Here is an 18,879-nt window from a genome sequence, read left to right as displayed (position 1 = left end):
GTCCTCGGCTGGACACCTGCCCTGGTCCCTCCCTCTCCCGCGACTCCTCCTCAGCTGGGAGGACAGGAACTTCTACCACAGTGGAACCCCGCCCCACCCACGTGCGAGCCCCGCCCCTCAAATGCCCCTGGCAAGCACAGGGGGTCGCCCCTGCCCAGGGAGAGTCGAGGCTGGCGCACAGCCAGGTGCCCGTGGAGCTCCTCCTGGCTGCCTCCCGCCTCCGCCTTGCATGTGGGGAGCTGACAGCGACAGGGACCGGGGTTTGGCTCTGCAAAAGGCCACAGCTGCCCAGCCAGACTCAAGATGGGCCTGCCAGCGCCCTGTGTTTTGATCCGAGGCTGTGCCGGAATATGTGCGCCCTGCCGACGGATGTGATATAAAAATACAGCCGGCTGCCAGCGAGCGCGAGGCAGCGAGGCAGCGTGCGGCCCCCGCCGCTCAGCCCCGCCCCCGGAGCCGGGGGCAGGATTCCAAGACTGGGGCTGCTTTTCCTAAATATTAACAATTCTGCCTGCTCCGAGTAATTTTTTTTTAATTCCATACTGAGCTGTAATGGAATATTTTGGATTATTTTTTTCCTCCCTTTTCTACAAACTCAGCAACTGAATTTAAATACAAGAAGTAATTGGGTCAGTATTCAAGCCGACCCCCGACCCCCACTCAGGGTCAGCCTTCCGCGATCTTCTTGTGGATGTTTTTGTTTGTTTTGGGGATTTTACTTTGTTTTATTTTTGCCTGAAATTGAGGGGTGAGGCGCTTTGGGCAGGAAGGCAGCTGTGCCCAGCAGGAGGCCAGACCTCAGGGTGCACACAGGGCAGTAGAGCCGGGGTGCTCAGGGCACCGGCTCTGCGAGCTGGACGCCTCTAGGTTCATGGTACGCTCTGCTCCTCACACCTGTGATTCCTGGCGCGGTGGCCAGCTCTGGGCCGGTTTCCTCGGCCGCAGACGACAGACGGGGGTTGACGACCAGCACCGTGCGGCAGCTGTGCAGATGAACAGGCTGCAGCGGAGGGACCTGCTGGGCAAGCCCTGGACAGGTGCACAGAGGTCTGGGCCCCTACTCTGTACGGCCAAGAAATTCCTGGAGCACAGGGGAGCAGTTGGTGCTTGGGACACCCGGGAGATGCCAGCGTCCCCACTTCATCAATGCAGACAGCGAGACTCGGATAGGCCACAGCCTGCAGCAGAGCAGGGCGGGAGCCAGGCTGTTTATCCAGCGGAAGAAGTCCCTCCAGGCGGCAGCTAGGCCAGAGAGGGAAACATCTGCTGGCTGAATGGGGGATCGGGCGCCGGCAGCCCCAGTGGCAGCCCTGGAAGGGGCAATTCCGGGGCTTAGGGGAGGAAAGGGGGCAGGGCGAGTTGACATGCTTCCATGGGCCACATTCCAGGCTGTGTGCTCCTGTCGTAGCCTGGCTCGTCCCCAAGGGCCCTGGGGGGCGTCTTTGCTACACTGCACTGAGACAGCCCTGCAGCTCAGAGGCCACACCAGCTCAGCCGTGCCATGGCCAAGGAAAGGTCGCCCCTCAGGGCCCCAGCTCAGCTGGCAGGTCGGACCACAGATCGGCAGGCTCGGCAGCTTCCAGCAACGCCCCTCACCTCACAGGAGGGGTGCCGGCACTCAGAGAGGGCAGAGGCTTGTCGGAGCTAGCTCAGCAACCTCGCAGCAGAGCCGGGCCTCTGACATGGACTCCCTCTCCCGGCTTCGCCACCCGTCCCTGAGCCTGGGCGCAGCAGGTGTGAGGGTGCCCGTGAGTTAGTGTTGACATGGTCTGAGAGAGCGTACGCTTGGGGTGAGGGGGCTGGGCCACTGCAGAGGGTGGGGTTCTCCAAGGGACAGCCCTGGCAAGTGGACTAGGAGAGGGGCCTGCTGTGGCTCCCGATTCGGGGCTTAGGGATGAAAGGCAGGACCCAGGCTGACCTCCCCCCAGGACAGAGCTGGGGCCACCTCAGGCCAAGGACAAATGAGTGGTGATCCAGGTAAGGGCTGGGTGGTAGGTAGGGGCTGGACACAGGCGGGGGGTAAATAAGAAAGGCCAAGGGGTCGCAGAGGGACAGGAGGAAGGGATGGCCACCAGCAGGGGTCCCAGCGCAAGCCCCTCCAGCTAAGCTCAGGCATGTGTGAGTGTGTTTCACGGGAAGGGCCTCCGCCCCTGGCCGTGCCTGGTCCCGCTCCTGCCTGTCCACCCCAGCTGCCCGGGCTGTGTGATGGGGGCTGGCAGAGTCTGAGAGGCCACTCCCATGCGCTAGTCTCCTAGTCACCACTCCTCAGGCCTCAGTGCAGGGAGACCAGGTGTGGGCTGTGAGCAAGGGGGCGAGGCGGGGCTGCAGGCAGAAGCCACGACTCGGATGCGGGGGGTGGGGAGGAGGGACGGGCAGCCTCCCAACACCCCCAGCCGGTGCAGGCTTCCCCCACCCCCATGGCTTTCCAGCCTCAATGTCCCAAACAGTAAGAAATCGGTGAAGGCTTCCGGTCTGGAATAAGAGTCCAGGGGCTTGCCTTGGCCTCATTCCTGCCCCAGACCAGCTTCTGGGTGGATCTCACCCCGCCCATGTCCTCCAAAGTGACAAGACCACAGAGTACTCAGGGCAGGGGCTGGCCCTAAGGTAACGGGCATGTGAGAGGCCCACCTCCCTCCACTGGGGAGGGGGCTGTCAGGCTGGAGCAGACAGTGATGGGGACAGAGGGGTCAGGGATGGGATGGAGGGAGGACAGGATCTAAAGCTGGAGTCAGTGGGGGGGAGGGGGGGTGTCTTGATTTCTTCCACCTCTTAGCCAGTCATAGCACAAGCACTTTGAGTATGTACCTTAAAGGTAGGTAAAATTTCTAGCTTAAGAGAGAGAAAAAAAGAAAGACCTTCTTATGCCAGAGGGGAGGTTGGAATCTGGGGACCTGGAATGTCCTCCTTCTACCTTTAGGGGGTAGGCAGGGCGAGGGTCTGGGAGGGACCCCCACCCCGGGGCGGGTTAAGGACGCACTGCTGCACCCAACGCAGATTACAAAGGTTTATTTAGAAAATAGTTTGGTTGTCTGAGCTGTCATTTTGGCAGACATTTAAATACTCTCGGTAACCAGAGCGACGGCGCCTTCCTCCCTCTCCCCACGCAGCGCCCCCACGAGGTCCTGGGGAAGTCAGCCCTTGTTCGGAGGTGGATCCAGGGTGGCGATGTGCGTTCAGGGGGCTTCCTTCTTACCCGTTTGGGAGGTGGCAAACGCCTCTCTGCTCTAAGGCTCTGATCTCGCTGCTACACCCGACAGGGCGCCAGGAGCTGGTGCAGGCCTGGAGCCCGGGAAGCAGCCCCTTGCTGAGACGGGAAGGCAGAGGGGTCTTCCCTTTTTCCTCCCCTCTCCCGGGGAGTCCCATGGGTCTCTCAGTCCACGCTCCGGCCCTGCACCCTGGAGGCCAATCCATCCTGGGGTCTCTGTGGAATCTAACCCTGCTTTGCTCAGGGGGCCACGCCTGCCCATCCTCTCCGCCCAGAGCTGCCCAGGGTCTCAGCGCAGGTGGGGCTCGCAGGTCACTGCCTGAACCCCCTTCGCCTCCGTCGGAAGAGGATGTGCTTGAAGGAGCGGCGGAAGTCCTGATTGAAGACCGTGTAGATGACCGGGTTGAGCGAGCTGTTGCAGTAGCCGATCCAGAAGAAGAACTTGAAGAGCGGGTCGGGCACCTGGCAGGCCTCGCGGCAGAGGCCGTACAGGCTGTAGCTGAAGAAGAAGGGGAACCAGCAGAGCACGAACACGCCCATGACCACGGCCAGCACGAAGGTGAAGCGCTTCTCGCGCGCCTGGGCCACCTTGCGGCGGCACACGCTGCTGCGCGCCCGGCGCCGGCGCGACAGGAAGAACTCGACGGAGCGCGAGCTGGCGCGCGACAAGCGTCCACTGGGGCCCGGGGACCTCGCGGCGGCCAGCATGCCTGGCTCGGAGGGCCCTGGCCCCGGAGCCAGCGCGTCCCCAGGAGCCAGCGCGTCGGCGCCGCCCGCGTCCCCTTCGCCGCCTGCGCGTCGCCGCCTGCCGCGCCGCAGCGCGCCCCGGCGCCTCCGCCTCTCCGCTGCGGCGCTGCTGTCCTCAGGCTCCACGTCGTCGCGCGGGTGGCGCGGGGGCGCGCAGTGCCCGTTCTCACCCGCGCCCGCCGCCGCGCCCAGCCCGTTCTCCGTGGTTGGGGACGCGCCGTCGGGGCCCGTGGTCGTGCGCTTCTCGCTGAGGGTGCGTGTGCGCAGCTTGGCCACGCGGTAGATGCGCGCGTAGACCAGGCCCATGATGAGGCAGGGCGCGAAGAAGGAGCCGATGCAGGAGGACAGAATGTACCAGGTCTCGTCGTTGAGGCCGCACTGCGGGTAGGCGGCGCCGTCGGGCTGGCGGTAGAGCGAGACCAGCGGCGGGAAGGAGATGACAGCGGAGATGAGCCACACCGCCACGATGGTGGCCTTGACGCGGCGCGGCGTGCGCTTCAGGTTGTACTCGACAGCTTGCGTCACGGACCAGTAGCGGTCCAGGCTGATGGCGCACAGGTGCACGATGGACGAGGTGCAGAAGAGCACGTCGAGCGCCAAGTACACGCCGCACCACACCTGCCCAAAGTACCAGTAGGCCATGAGCTCGTTGGCCAGAGAGAAAGGCATGACCAGCGTGGCCACCAGGATGTCAGCCGAGGCCAGCGACACCAGGAAGAGGTTCTGCGGGGCACGCAGCGCCCGGCTGGTCAGCACCGCGATCACCACCAGCACGTTGCCCACCACGGTGAAGACGATGAGGAAGCCCACCACGGCCGCCAACCCCGCCACAGCGCCGGCCGAGTACTGGCCCGGGGGCGGTCCCCAGGCGGCCCCCGAGGCGTTGGCTGCCCCGCCGCTGCCCCCTTCGCCGGCGCCGCTCGCGTTGGGGCCCGCCGCCGCCGCTGCCGCCAGCGCGGCCGCCAGCGCGGGGGACGCCATGGTCCTCTGGCGAGCTACGCGCTCCCGCCTGGAGCCGGGGCGCAGCCGCGGCAGCTTCGGCGCCCCCCAGCCCGAGTCGGACCTCGCATCTCCGCCTGTTCCTCGGGCGCGCCCGCCGGGGACCGCGGCGCCCCGCAGCCGGCCCTCAGCCGTGCTGGCTCGGCGGGCGAGTGGCGCGCCGGGGAGCGTGGCTGCCGGGCTCCCCGCAGCTGCCGCGCGCGTAAGTGCAGAGCAGGAGGCGCCCGGGGAGAGCGGCGGCGGCGGGGGGGGGGGGGCGCGGGAGGGGCAGGTCTTAGGGTCCTTGCGCGGTCCCGCCCTCGGCTCTGCTCACGGGGAGTGCCCCGGCCGCGAGCCCACGGCGATGCGGCGCCCGAGCGTGCGGGCTCCAGCGGCCCCGCGGCCCCAGCGCACGGCCGAAGCGCAGGCTGCCGGCAGCGGCGGCCCGGGTGCTCCGCCTCCCATCCGGCCGGCTAGGGCTCCGCGCGCCGGGGCGCGGGCCGCCGCTCCTCCGGGTCCCCGCGCGCAGCCTCCGGCTCCAACTTTACTTTCCCGGGCAGGGCGCCGGCGCCGCCGCGCGTCCTCCTCCAGCTCCTCCTCCTCCTAGCTCCCGGCGCGGGCGCCCCCCGCGGTCGGTGCTCGGCCGTGCGGGTGCCGCCTCGCCCTCCCCGCCTGCCTGCCTGGCTCGCCGGAGCTGCGCCGCCGCCGCCTCTCCTTCTCCGCCGCCGCCGCCGCCGTGCGCTCGGCGCGAGTGCGGCTGCCAGGGCTCGGCTTCCAACTTGGGTAGAGTTGCGCAGCGGGGTGGGGCGGGGCGCGGGCGGGCGGGGCGGCCTGGCGGGCAGGCCAGCGCCGCCGGCCCGGGGGGTGCGGGCCGGGAGCCCGAGCCCGCGGCCGCCTGGGCGAACCTGCCTGCGCGGCGCCGGGGAGGAGTCGGGGCGGTGGCGCGGGGCGCGCGCGCTTGGCGAGGGCGCCCCCTCCAGGGTCGTCTGCGGTCTGCGGGACGGGGCTGGGTGCTGGCTGGCCAGTGCGGTGAGTTCCCCGAGCCTGCTCTTTCTAAGACGGGAGCCTCCTCACCTCCCCCGGGCACACGCGCACGCGGGCGCGCACACTCGCGCAGCACCGGCTGGCTGGGGGTCCGCGGCCTGATTGGAGAGCCAGACTCTCTCCGTCTGGGCACGCGCTGGCCCTCCGAGCGCCGGGTCCGGGCCACATCTCCGGGCCCCTGGCAGGGCCATCTCCACACCGGGCCTCGGTCCGCTCCCCTGGCGGCTCGCATGACTCATGACGGCGGTGCCTGTGGTAGCCCTGAGCAGGCTCCCAAGCTCTCTACCCATGTTGGCAATTAATGAAGTTTAATTCTTATGCTAGTGGCCCTGCTTTTAAAGAGTGGGGGATGTTCAAAATCACCGCCTCTGGCCAACACCCAAAACCGAATTGCCCGGATGACGGGCGGTTTTGCGTGGGTGCCTCATTCCTGCGGGATTAGGGATGCGTCGTCGGGGTGACCCGCTCACCCCTGTCCCACGCCCCTGTGCATGCGCTTCGCCGAGGTGCGCTGTCACTCCCAGCCGGAGTCCTGTGTCCTTCCAGGCAGACTGCGGTCTGCGGGAGACCTGGGGAGAGGGAGCAGGGGCAAGGGGGGGGCGGCTGGCGTTCTGGGGCCTGACATTCTCCCTTGCACCGTTGGGAAGACCTTTCCTGTTCCGGAACGGAGCCCAAGCTGGTGACCAGCTCTCTCTGCGTCCTCAGATGGGAGTGGGGGGGAGGGGCGGGGGTTAGGTGGCCATTCCTGAGGCTGGGGAGGGGCGGGATGTTTCTGAGTAGTGGTTGGCATGGCAGGGAGGGGTAGGAGCAACCCCTAACCCCCAGTGATGCCTAGAAATGTGAGAGGTTTGGGGGTTGCTTCCCTGTTCTCCGAGCTCCCAAGGGCTGAAACGGCCTCGCACAGCAGAGCTGGGTGGTCTTGGCAGAGGTGCCCACCGTGGGGCCCCAGCATTCTTGTGAACCAGGGGACACAGGGGAGGAGGGAGTCAAGCCAAGGCTGGGGCTGGAGGTGGGGGTCAGACACTGCGGAAGGTGGGTCCCTCTGCCCCAGAGGAGTTAAACCTCCCCAGCCAAAGGGCAGTTATGCACTTTGGGGAGCAAAGCCATGACCGCGTGGGAGAGGTGTGTGACCCAGGAGAGGTAGAGGGCCACCATCCTTGTGAAAGGTCCTCCTGATTCTGGAGGCCTAGAGGCGCCACCTGCCTGGGGTGTGGGGTGCGTTTTGCATCCTCCTCCTCTGAATTGTGCCTTCCGCTTTGAAGCACTCACCATCTGGGGCGGACAGTGCTGCACACTGAGGTGGGTGTGGCGGATGCCATCAGCGCCTTGTGCAGGAAGGCTTCCTGGAGGGAGCGACCTCTGAGCTGCGTTTGGAGAATGAGGGGGCATTCTGGGGAGGTGGGAGGCCCCTGCGGGCTGCTCTCCCTGGGGTGAGGGCGGGTTGTGCTGGGAGGCACGGGAAGCTGGAGGAGGACTTGGGAGAAGGGAGTGGCTGTCATCTGGTGCAGGCTTTGCAGACAGACGTCTGTCCCTCCCTCAGCAGCCGGCCAGCCACGAGGCCTCCTCCAGACTGTGCAGGATTCTCGTCTTCGCAGGAGCACTTTGGGGGACATCCAGAGTCGGGGACCCACTCTACACCTCACATGTTCACAAGCAAGGGCGGCATAACACGGGGAGTCAGGGGACAAGGGGCACAGAGCAGCTGGGCCCAAGGCAGACAGGACTTTCTGTGCCCAGAAGCGGCTCTCCCAGCCAGGCCAGGCTGGGGGGCTGGGGGTGCCTGGCTGGCCAAGTGGCCCGCTGACGTCGCACTGCTGGCTTCTCTCCCTGCGTGACCCAGGAGGCGCGGGAGGCAGCGCCCCTCTTGTGGATCCAGGGCCCAGAGGGGTGCAGGAGAGCTGGGTCCCTGAGGAGTTTGTGGGGTGGAGCGGCACTTAGCGGGGCTTAGGGACTGCAGGGCACCAGACCTGCCAGAGGTGCGTGCCAGAGGCTCAGGACTGCAGCTGCTGGAGAGGGGGCAGCGGCCTGTCACCCCAGACGCCGACACAGGGCGGCCGGACCGCACCGGGTTACCCGGGAAAGACTGCCCGTCCAGACCAGTCGCTGATGACAGGACCCAGAGGGATGACGGGAGGGCGCTTCAGGGGTCAGGCTGCAGGGGCCTGGGGGTGGGGCAGCTGGGGGGAGCTGGGGGAGGAAGGGGAACACCTCAGAAGGGAAACCGCGTGGAAGAGGAGCATCCAGGGGTCCCTGAGACATTCTTGCCCATCAGCACATGACCAGTGGGGCCCAGAAGGGAAGGGTCGGCGTAGGCAGGGCCTCACCCCGGGACGCGGGGTCCTGCGCCTCCACTGCGTGAGAGGCACCCGGCTGCAGGGGCACACCTCCTGGGCACACGCTCTGTGCTTCACGAGGGGCCTCAGCTCAGGTGGAGGGGAGCTTGTCTCCTTGCACACATGGGTATGTACGTGTGTCCACACGCACGCACACCACCCATGCGTACACGGCCATGTGCACACATACATGCACACCTAGGCTGGCATTCCCACGTGCACGCACACACACTGTGCATTGTGCGTGTGCGTGATTCACTGCACAAATGTCCAGGCACACGGAACATGCACATCAGTGTCCACGCGGCCTCAGGCAGGCATGCACGCGAGCCACACGCCATGCACCTGCACACGCGTCCTCACACACACACACGTACTATTGCATGCGTGCGTGCGATCATGCAACACACCTCACTGTGCACACGCATGTATCATGCACACACGTGTGCGCGCGCACGTATGCACACTCGCATGTAGCACACGTGCGCATGTGCTCACCCCTGCGCGTGCCTGCACGCGCACGTGCAGAGGTGCCCCTCCACCCCCCCAGGCTGCAGGCTGGGTTCGGCCTAATCCTGTCCGCTCGTCTCCACCTGGCCGCTTCGCGTGGCTCTTTAGCCCGCGTGCTCCAGGCTACGAGCCCATGTGTCGCTGCCGGCCGTGGCCTCCGGGCCCGGGCACGTGCGGTTCTCCAGGCCGGAAACCCCTTGCCCCGTCTTCCTGTCGCTCCCCTCACCCTTCCAAGTGTGTCATAGGAGACCCCTCCCCGGGGGCCTCCCCGACCGCCCAGGCTAGATCAGAGGCCCCTGGCCGTCCTCCTGCATGCCCCTCGGTGGGCCCTCATCAGGCCCTCGTCCCCTTCGACTGTGGGCTCTCGAGGACAGGCCACGTCTTTGTCCCGCCTCCTGGTGCCAGGCTGGCTCACGGCTCACAGTCGGAGCTCAGGGAAGTGAGGCAGAGGGACAGAGGGACAAAGGGTGAGGTCTACACCCCCCCTTCGCGTGCTCCCGTCCAGCCTCCTGCTGGGGGTGGGTGGGAGGGGCCGGCAGAGCACAGAGCAGCCCCATCCCGCCCGGGGCGCCCCTGGCCTCTGGCCTGTGGGGGCCGGAGCTGTTGGGTGTGGCGTGGAGCTCCCGCTCAATGCCCGCCTTGCTCTGGCAGTGGGAGACCCTCCTGCCCCCCGGGCCTCAGTTTTCCCACTGGGGGCATTGGACTGCACGGCTCTAAGGCCCGTGCAGCTCTGCCTCCTCTCGGCTGCGGGCAGGTGTCTGGCCCACCATCCTGCCCTCTGTTGGTGCCCAAGTGGGCGGGGGGGGGGTGGCGGGGAGGTCTCAGGTCAGGGGGATGAGCCCCACCGGCTTAGCTGGGGGTACAGGAGCAGTGAGGCGTGTGGGCGCCGCTCTCCGGCTTCCAAACCAAGGCTCGTTTTCTCCGTCGAGCTGAGCTGAGAACTTTTATTCCCCGTGTTTATTTGAAATTTCGTTTTTATAGGCGAGGTGGGGAAAAATGAGGCGCGCTTCCCACCCTGCCCCTCCCCGGAGTATTCTAGAACTGCTCATGTTGTCAGAGCGTGGGCGGGCTCCCTGGCCAGGCCGGGCTCCCCGCGCACTCACCCGCAGATGCAGACGGGGTCCCTTGCGGTATGGATCCCGGGGCTGAGCCCTCACGGAGCTGGCACGGGGCCCTCTGGATCTGCGATGAGTGTAATAGATTAAACAGTAGGTCAGCATCTCTTATTGAGCACCAACTGTGTACCCCGCTCAGCCCAGGGATCAGACATGTCCCCACACTGCCCCGGCTGCGCTGGGCCTCCTCATGGCTCCCTCACCTCTAGCTTGTCCTGCTGCAGGGCGGACCAGGCCGCCCTCTGGGGGTTGCTGCTGCCCAGACGCCTGAGCCTGGCACGCGAGGCCCTCCTAGGCCAGGGTCACCCCATGACCAGCCCTTCATCTGTGCAATTGTTACTCAGTCTGCAGACACTCGCGGAGCATCTTCCATGTGCCAGCCTTGAGGGGTACAGAACGCCGAGGCCTAGGAGACCTGACCTGCTGCTCCCCCGCCACACTGGGCCCAGGCTAGCCAGGTATCCCCAGGTGACCTCGGGAGGCCACGCCCCCTCCTCAGCCTATAGATGGCGATAAGGGAGCTTCCCCTCTGGCCCAAGAGCAGGCTTTCTAGAATGAAGTCTGCAGAGCCCTGAGCCAGGGCCTGCTCACCACGGGCCACCCCACAGTGCACCTGCCTCTGGTGCCACGCCCCAGGCCCGCCTGTCATGCCTGAGCAATTGGAAGGTGTCCCCAATGCCCCTCAGTGCCAGGCTCCCCCTAAGAAGTCCCCTCGGCCATGCCGGCCCTTGGCACCTCCCGGAGGCGGTCCCCCATGGAGTGTCACGGGCAGTCACTCCCGCCGCCCTTTTGGCCCGAGGCCTCCACAGCCCCTGCCCGCCGGCAGTGCTCCCAGAAGCCCCACGCCAGGCCCTGTCCTCAGCGACCGTGAGAAGTGGGCTCATTTCACCCTCTCTTGTCCCTTTGGTGTGTGCTGTGTGACTGTCCCATTCTGCAGGTGAGGAGATGGGGGCCCAGGGGCCTTGCTCAGCATCACACACGGCGTGAACCCTGGCGGTGAGGCTCCTTCCGTGCCCCCGTCATCCGTTGCCCTGCCCAGCTTCCTCTCGCCTCCACCTCAAGTCTCCTCCAGCTGCTGGCCTTGGAAGGCCTGGCGGGCGCTTGGGGGCTGGATGTCGGGGTGGATGGATGGATGGATAAGTGGATAGATGGGTGGATGGTGAATAGATGGACAGATAAGTAGATTGGTGGATGAATGGATGGTGGATGGATGGAAAGATAAGTGGATGGATGGGTGGATGGATGGGTGGATGGTGGATGGATGGACAAATAAGTGGATTAATGGGTGGATAGGTGGGTGGACAGATGGGTGGATAGATGGATGGACAGATCAGTGGATTGATGGATGGATGGGTTGGTGGATGGATAGGTGGATGGTGGATGGATGGACAAATCTGTGGATTGATGGGTGGATGGGTGAATGAAGGAGGTGCGTGGACCAAGTAGATGTGATGGACCCTCATTAACTTCCAAATTCTAGACATAGAGATTGCCGTCGTTGCCTCTCTCGGCCAATGAGTCATTGTGTGACCAGACAAGTCACCTGCCCTCTCCAAGCCTCAGTTTCCCCACCTGCGAATTGAGGCTCAAGACTCAGGTCCTACTGGGTGTGCGTGTCCTGCAGGCTGGCAGGTGCCTCCAGGAGAGGAGTGGGCTAGAGAGCAGGCTGAGCTGGGCAACCTGGGACCCCAAGAAGACCTTGGAGACGCAACTCCGTCCAGGCGCGGAGCCTGGGCCCATGGCTCTACTTCTCCGAAGAATTAACGGGGCTTCCCGCTGGAAGGCTGTCAGCCCCGGGGACTCAGCTCGCGGGAGGGAGGCGGGCCCTGGAGAAAGGCCGGCGTGAAACTTTTCTTCCTACGTCTCTGTACTGTGTAACTTGTTCTGACAGCTCGAGAGAGCAAATAAAAGATTCTGATGAAAAAGAACGAAGATCGTAGCAGTGCCGGCACTTAGTGAGCTCCACTGCGACATAGTGGATGTTACGATTGTGACGATCACTGATATCATCGTGTGTCCCGGCTGATGGAGCCCACTCTGTGACGTGCGTCCGGGCCCGTCCCTTGCCTCGGCTTGCGCGCCCTGGGCCGGGGCGCTCGCTGCTTCCTCGGCAGCCCACTTCGTCCTAGGAGGGTTCTGGTGATTTTTGACTTTGAGCACATGGTTCTGGTGCGCCCCTTGTGCCAGGCTCGCTGCTGACCTTGGGGACACAGAGAAGGCAGCCTCGTAGCTGCCGTTGAGGTGCCCTAAGCTGTCTTTCTAGAGAGAATGCACGGCCACAGGAGGGGCCCGAGCTGGCTTCTGCACCCGGCACTGACAGTGGAGGAGAGACATCCTTGGCCAAGCAAGTTGCTTTCTGGAAGCTTCTCCTTCCTGCTGGCCAGAGCCCCAGATGTGGTCCTGGAGTTGGCACGTGACCCGCTTGGCCCCGCCCACTGCCTGCCGGGGCCAGGCCCTTGTTCTGGGCTCTCTGGGAACCCGCAGGGAGCTGTCAGGATGTTCAGCGGATTTGAAAGCTTCTCCTTTTACCCTCAAGAGACCTCGGAGAGTCGGGGGCTATTAACACCCCCACTTTTCAGATAAATGAGAAAATGGAGGCTTCTGGAAGATGTGGCTGCCAGGTCCCCAAGGAGCATTCTGGTAGTTTGGGGCCCTGGCTCAGGCCCCTACCCTGTTTGGCCTCACTGCCCGTGGCAGACACCTCCGAGGTGACCCGCTGTCTAACGAAGACCCCCCTGGAGGCCCCTAGCTCAATGTTAGAGGCTTCGCTCCCCAAAGTGGGCTCCCCGGGGACCCACAGGGAACCACATCTGTCCCTCTGCTGGGGCTGCCATCTCCCCTGTAGCTTGTTGCGGACGGGGCCCTGGTGGTCATCGGCGCCCCACGCCAGCGCCCCGCATGGAGAATGGGCACGGGGATAAGGCCGGCTTCGTTAGACCCCCCTCCGCGAGGAAGGCGCCTTCGCTCCCACTTCGTGGCGGAGAGTCGCGGCCCAGGGCGTGCCCCGCGACCTCCCGCCTGAGCCACGTGCCCTCCGCCCAGCTCTGCTGCCTTCCCGGTCAGCGCCAGATGTGTTCAGGGCTCAGACGGGAGAGAGAGTGACGCGGATCCAGAGGTGGCAGACGCCCGGGCGCCGCCTGCTCGCGGCTGGAGCCCCCGAGCCAGCCGGTGCTGTGGGCGGCGCCGGCCGCTGGCCAAGGCTGTCCCCTCCAGCCGGAGGCCTGACCCTCCCTTCAGATTGTCTCTGCCTAGCATCCGGGGAACATGCCTGGAGGGAAGGGTTAAATAAATTAGAGCGATTTCCTGCCCACGATTTGTGAATCTGACTGTAGCAGACACGTGCTCGAGAGAGATTTTTTTTTTTCCCCTTTTGTTTGGCTTCGGTCTTTTTTCAGATAGGAAAATGCAGAAGAACCTTTGACGAGTTTGAGAAAATAAGCTAAGAACGTTCACCCTGACCCCGCGAAGCTTGGCCGCCTTCCCGAGCCGGCCCTGGCTCCTGAGTGTCCCCGCGAGGCAGGGAGGCAGCCCGGCCCCGCCCGGGCCCTGGAATGTCTGCGCTGGAGCCCGGGCACCGTGGGCTCGGACTCCGCGAGACCTGCTGTTTTCTTCTCACATTGTCCCTTCCCAGAAAGGCTCTGATTAAAGCAGAAATTCGTCCTGGGAGCGAACAGGACTGGCCTGAGCTCGGATCATAGGTCAGGGTACCGGTGATGCTGCGGTAAGAAGGTGACCCCAAAACAGAGCGGCTCTGGCTGCCGCCATCGACCCCCCTTCCGCACGGCGGGGCGTGGTCCGCCCGTCCCGGGACGCCCTCCTGCTGTCCTCGCACCGGCCAGGACGTGGCCACGGGAGGCCCAGAGGCAGTCTGTGGCAGGGCAGCGGGAGGCCCGGGCAGGCGCGTCCGGACCTGACGCCACAGACGCTCGGGCCGGGACTTACTCGTGGCAAGGCTGTCCTGGGAACTGCAAGATGTTCAGCAGCATCCGCGGCCTCTACCCACTAACACCAAGGGCAGCCCACGCCCCTGATGTGACAACCAAGAATGTCCTCTTACATTGCTAGATGTCCCCTGGGGCAAAATCACTCCTAACTGAGAACCAGTGGGCCCGGCCCGATCAAGGGCCCCACATGCCACAGTGTCCCCAGTGCCCGTTGAGCGTGGCCTCGGGGACGTCCTGGGGGGGGTCTGCCCCACCCCATCTGTTCTCACACCCGAGGACGGGGATCCGGGCTTCCGTGCAGGGCACCCTAACTGCTTCCCGATGGCGTCTGAACAAGAAGGGAAGCAGCCGTGTGGCTGTGCCGGGCTGAACTTTGTCCCCCCAGAGAGGTGTGGCCTCGTCCTAACCCCAGAATCCACCAGGACAAGGACGACCTCATCCGGAAGCAGGGTCTTTGCAGCCGAGCTGGATGAAGTCGGGCCGGGGTGGGTGTGCCCTCCCTCGAACGGCCGGTGTCCTTATAAGGAGAGAAAAGGACACACAGCCACGCGGGAGGGGGCCGCGGGAAGAGGTCAGAGTGATGCGGCCACTAGCCCAGCAGGGCCGGGCAGAGGCAGGAGGGCGCCTCCCCCGGCCCCGGCGGGCGGCCCTGCCGGCACACTGACCGTGGACTTGCAGCCTGCAGCCCTGGGGCAGAGTAAGCTGCTGCTACTCCAAGCCACGCAGCTCGTGGGCCTCCTGGGGAATTAGCGCAGAGGGCCAACACCTGTCCGAGCCTCCGGGCCGCAGGCTTCCTGGCGCCCCGGCCCCGGCCTGCTGGGCTGGCCCGTGGGTCTGGCTTTAGCGTGCCATCGAAGCCCAGCTGCACAGAGTGGAATGCCACGCTGTCAGACCCTGTGTCTGGGAGTCACTGAGGCAGGGAGACAGGCCATGGACTGGCACAGTCACGAACCACCGCGGCCAAGCCCGGCGCGGAGCGGGGCTGGCGGTGGGCAGCAAACGGAGGCCCCTCCCGCCCTGCCGCAGCCCGGCCGCGGTGCCGCTGGCTCCCCTCAGACCTTGGGCTGCCTCGTCCAGCAAACGGGGGAGGATCAGATTTACCGGGACAGGACGAAGCGTCCCTAACGAGCGCTGTGAGAGAAAGTGTACGTCAACTGGCCACTCACACACACGCCCCCTCACACGGGTCATGTGACGAATGTCCACGGCATGCCACCGCCCCGGCGACTCTCCACAGCCCTGGTCGCCCGGCCCCCGAGCTCCCGGGCCTCACGCGTCTGCCACTCGCCGAGCCTCCGTTTACCCCTCCGACTGAGTGACTTGGCTCTGATTTTCTCGAGGCCTTCCCAGCTCTAAAAATTCTAATTAGGTAGGTAGGCTCCTGTTCAGGGGAGCTGAAATTATGAGCTATTGTTATGCAAGAACACGGGAGTGCAAAGATACTTTCAAAAACGGAGCAGAACAAAAGATTAAGTAGATGGCATCAGCCTCCGGTATTATACTTAGAGAAACTATTTTAAAACCAAAGTTCTCTTTGCCGCAGCGTTCATAGGGATTGCCCTGGGAAACCGCGCTCGACTGTCACAAAAGGTCTGTATCGACAGGACGTGTCACCATTCAATTTCTAGGAAAGAGGAGTCATTAGATGCCTCGTTTCAGATATTGTTTCGATTACAGCAGAAAATACACGTGCATGGATCCTGGGAGGGAGCAGGTGCCGAGAAGTCAGGCCTCGCGGCTTCAGAGTGGCCGCGGCCGCAGGAAGCCCACGCGTGGCCCCTGGGGGTGGCACTCTGCCCTTCGCTCTGGGAGGAGGCTCAGGAAGGGCGGCTTGGGACAGAGAGCAGGGGCCCCGGCGAATTCGAAGCCTCCCACCGCGTGGTTGCAGGGTGGGCTGGCGTCCAGGAGGGGGCGACATTCCGAGGGCCCCGTCCCTCCAGGTGGTCCCCAGAGCCTGAAGCCTTGGTGGGGACAGAGAAGGTGTGGGTCTCAAGCGGTGGACTTGGGCGTCATCGTCAACCCCAGCGAGCACGTGGCCATCGATCCGCACCCCACCCTCCATCGGCCGCCGTGGGAGCTGCCCCAGAGGGACCTTTCCAGCCGGGACCCTGAGCGACTCGCTGGCAGCAGTTCGGTGCCTGCCCCTCCCCCTCCTGGCCTGGCATGCTGGGTCCCAGGCGCCACCACTCCGCGCTGCCCTAAGGCCCCGCGCCTTCGCACCTCCAGGCCTTCCCGAGCTGAGCCTCTGCGCACAGAGCACCCCTCCCACCGTGGCCCTCCCAGCTCACTCCTCCTGCATGTCAGGATCACCTCTGCCACCTCCTCTAGGAAGCCCTCTGGGGCTCCTGAGGATGTCTGAGGCCTGCCAAGGCCCTATTACGGGGGACGGCTCGTTGTCTCACGCTCCTGGGTGCCTCTCTGTGTGCTTGGCTCCTGGGGCGGAGACCCAGGGGCTTCGCCTGCAGCACCCCAGGCCCAGCGTGGGGCGGGACCCTGCAGAGTGGCGGGTGGGTGGTGAGCCAGTGAGCAGGGAGCACAGAGGGAAAGCCCGCCGGGTCCCCGGCCTCCAGCCTGCCCCCCCGGAGGCCCGGGCGAGGCGGCTGGTGTTCCTCCTGGCCACGCGCCTTCCCACACTGCCTGGGCCCCAGGGCCCGGGCCTGGTGCGCCGCCGTGGCCGACCCGCCCCCCTGACCTGATCTGACCTGTCCTGACCCCGCACTAACCCAGCCTGGGAAAGTCGGTTCAGCTGGGTCTGACCGGGCCGGCACGAGGCGGCCCAGGTTTCGTGGAGACGCAGGACCCGCCTGGCACACCCCAACTGCGTGACTAAACTTCAGTCTATGGAGGCCTGCCCTGCCAGGTGCCCGGGAGGGTCGGGTGCGAGGAGGGGGCACCCTCCCCGTTGCGGGTTCCCTGGAGGGTTGGGTGCGAGGGGGGGCACCCTCCCCCCTGCAGGGTCCCTCTGATTCAGAAGCTGCTGCCTGGCTCTTTCCTGTCCCTTCAGCTGGATTATAAATTCCGCTCAGAACGGTCCGTGCTGGAGGCCTCTTTCCGAGTGGCCGCCTGCTCACCCGTGCGTGCTGGCTGGAGCCCCATGCTGCTCGAATGAAAACAGCAAATGCACAGGACTCTGTGTGAGGAATGCCTGCTGGGGACATCGGGCATCGGGGTGCTATCTCCCCGCATCTGTGTGTGACTCAGTGGGGCGTTTTGCTCACAGTACAGTACAGCCATCGGGCTGCCCGGCCGGCCACAGGCGGGCCTCTCCGGAGGCCACGCTCGGCTCCCCGCCAGGCCATCCTGCCTGCTCTGGGCTTCCCAAGGGAGCCCGGGGTGCTCTGCACCGGCTGGACCCTCCCGCTCCCTCCTCTCATTTCCCTAGGGGCAAACTGAGGACTGCGGGTCTCCGGGTCCAGTGCAGACTGCGGTCAAGGGCGCCTCAGACCCTGTCCTCCGCTCTCCCGGGCCCTCTGTCCCAGCTGGTCTCTGCTGGGATCCTGCCAAGGGCAAGTGCGCAGGCGCGGTTTGCAGGGCGGAGGGGCGGGGCCGGTACCTGCTCCTGGGCGGAGGCGGGCAGACCCCCTGGCTATTTTGGACCGGATGCTTTCTCGGTGACCCTGTGGTCCCGAGCCTGACGTTGCTGTTCGCGGTGACTTCCCCTGAGCACCAAATGGATGTGGTGGGTTCTGGTGTCAGCTGGGAGGGGCAGGGAGCCCGAGGCAGCTCCTGCGAGAAGTCGGGAAGGCCCAGGAGGAGGTCAGGACAGGACACAGGACGGGCTGGTGTGTGGCAGTGACTCCGGGGGAGGGGGCAGGTTCTACCTATGCACCCCAACACCCAGCACGTGGGCGCACAGGGGAGAGCAGCCCCCGGGGGCGGCGGGGCTGGGAGCAGGGCCTGCGGGGCCCGGCAGTGCTGGGCCCAGGGGCTCCTGTGTGGCAGGCGCTGGGCCCAATGCCACTTCCAGACAGCGCGCGGGGACGATTCCGCGTGTTTACTCTCCACCCAGGGCTTGCCGGGCCCCCCCCCCCTTCCCGCTCTGAGGCTGCCGGAGAGAGGCCAGCAAGGACTGGCCCTGTGGGACGGGGGCACTCGCGCCAGTGCTGGGCTCGTGGAGGCCTTGGGGAGCCCGCGCGCCCTTGTCTGATTAAGCCATTAGGAGTGGGTCTCCATGGAAACCACTTACTCGGGTGCTCAGACAAATGAATATTTATTCAATTAGCGGCTCAGTGCCGGGGAAGCCTGGCTTCCCACTGAGACTGTTGTGGGGGCTCCTGGGGAAGCGGACCCCGCGAGGCCATGATCTAATCCTCACAGCCGCCCTGCGAGACCGTCACCGCCGCCCCGATGCTCGATGCTCCACGTATGGAAGACGCGAAGGCTCAGAACATCACAGCACTCCCCAGCCCAAGAGCCAGAGCAGAGCTGGTGGCACCTGCGGCTCGGCCCACAGCCCGAGCTGGCGAGAGGCAGGGAACACCTGCCACATCCGGGACCCGCCTGCCCCATCCGGGACCCGCCTGTCACGGCTCCCGGACTGGTTCTGATCCGCGTGGACCCAGGGACCGCATTTTGAGAGAGTGCTTCGGAATCCTCAAAGTTCTGACTGGTCCGACTCCACTTCATCCTTTCCATAGCCTGGCAAAATGAATACAATGGCCACCCCACCCCCAGAAAACTGACTTAAACTCTCCTGAGGCATAATTTATGTAACACAGATCTGACCCATGATAAGTGTGTCCCTGAACTGCAGTGAAGACCAAATAGGGTCTGGATATGCTTTATAAACTGCTAAGCGCAGTGCACACGGAGGGGTCTGTTAGCATGGCAGCTCATCCCTGCTTTCACTAGACACGTTGTGCTATTATTATTATTATTATTATTACGGTGGGGCGTCTGGCATCGTTTATCTGCAGGGACTGCTGGGGAGGGGGTGTGGGCTGGCCGCGAAGAGCAGGCGACGTGATGTCCAGGCATCTCGCCCGGACACTGGTGGGCAGCAG

At 65.0% G+C, this 18,879-nt stretch overlaps 1 protein-coding gene across 1 annotated transcript; it reads right to left on the bottom strand.

Annotated features, from left to right (window-relative positions):
* Positions 1-3,033: 3,033 nt before the first annotated feature.
* ADRA2C (adrenoceptor alpha 2C) lies at positions 3,034-4,933 on the bottom strand. The gene has a single exon (XM_016124238.2). It carries the CDS (start codon positions 4,931-4,933, stop codon positions 3,518-3,520), a length of 1,416 nt encoding a protein of 471 aa, XP_015979724.2. The 3' UTR covers positions 3,034-3,517.
* Positions 4,934-18,879: the final 13,946 nt, after the last annotated feature.

The sequence above is a fragment of the Rousettus aegyptiacus genome, unplaced genomic scaffold, assembly GCF_014176215.1.
Source record: "Rousettus aegyptiacus isolate mRouAeg1 unplaced genomic scaffold, mRouAeg1.p scaffold_m13_p_10, whole genome shotgun sequence".
In the NCBI taxonomy this organism is placed as follows: Eukaryota; Metazoa; Chordata; class Mammalia; order Chiroptera; family Pteropodidae; genus Rousettus; species Rousettus aegyptiacus.
The sequence above is the reverse complement of the archived record's forward strand: the minus strand, read 5'-3'. Positions and strand labels throughout refer to the sequence as shown.

Coding starts and splice junctions, on each gene's coding strand:
- ADRA2C (XM_016124238.2), bottom strand. CDS start 4,933: ATGGCGTCCCCCGCGCTGGCGGCCGCGCTGGCGGCAGCGGCGGCGGCG.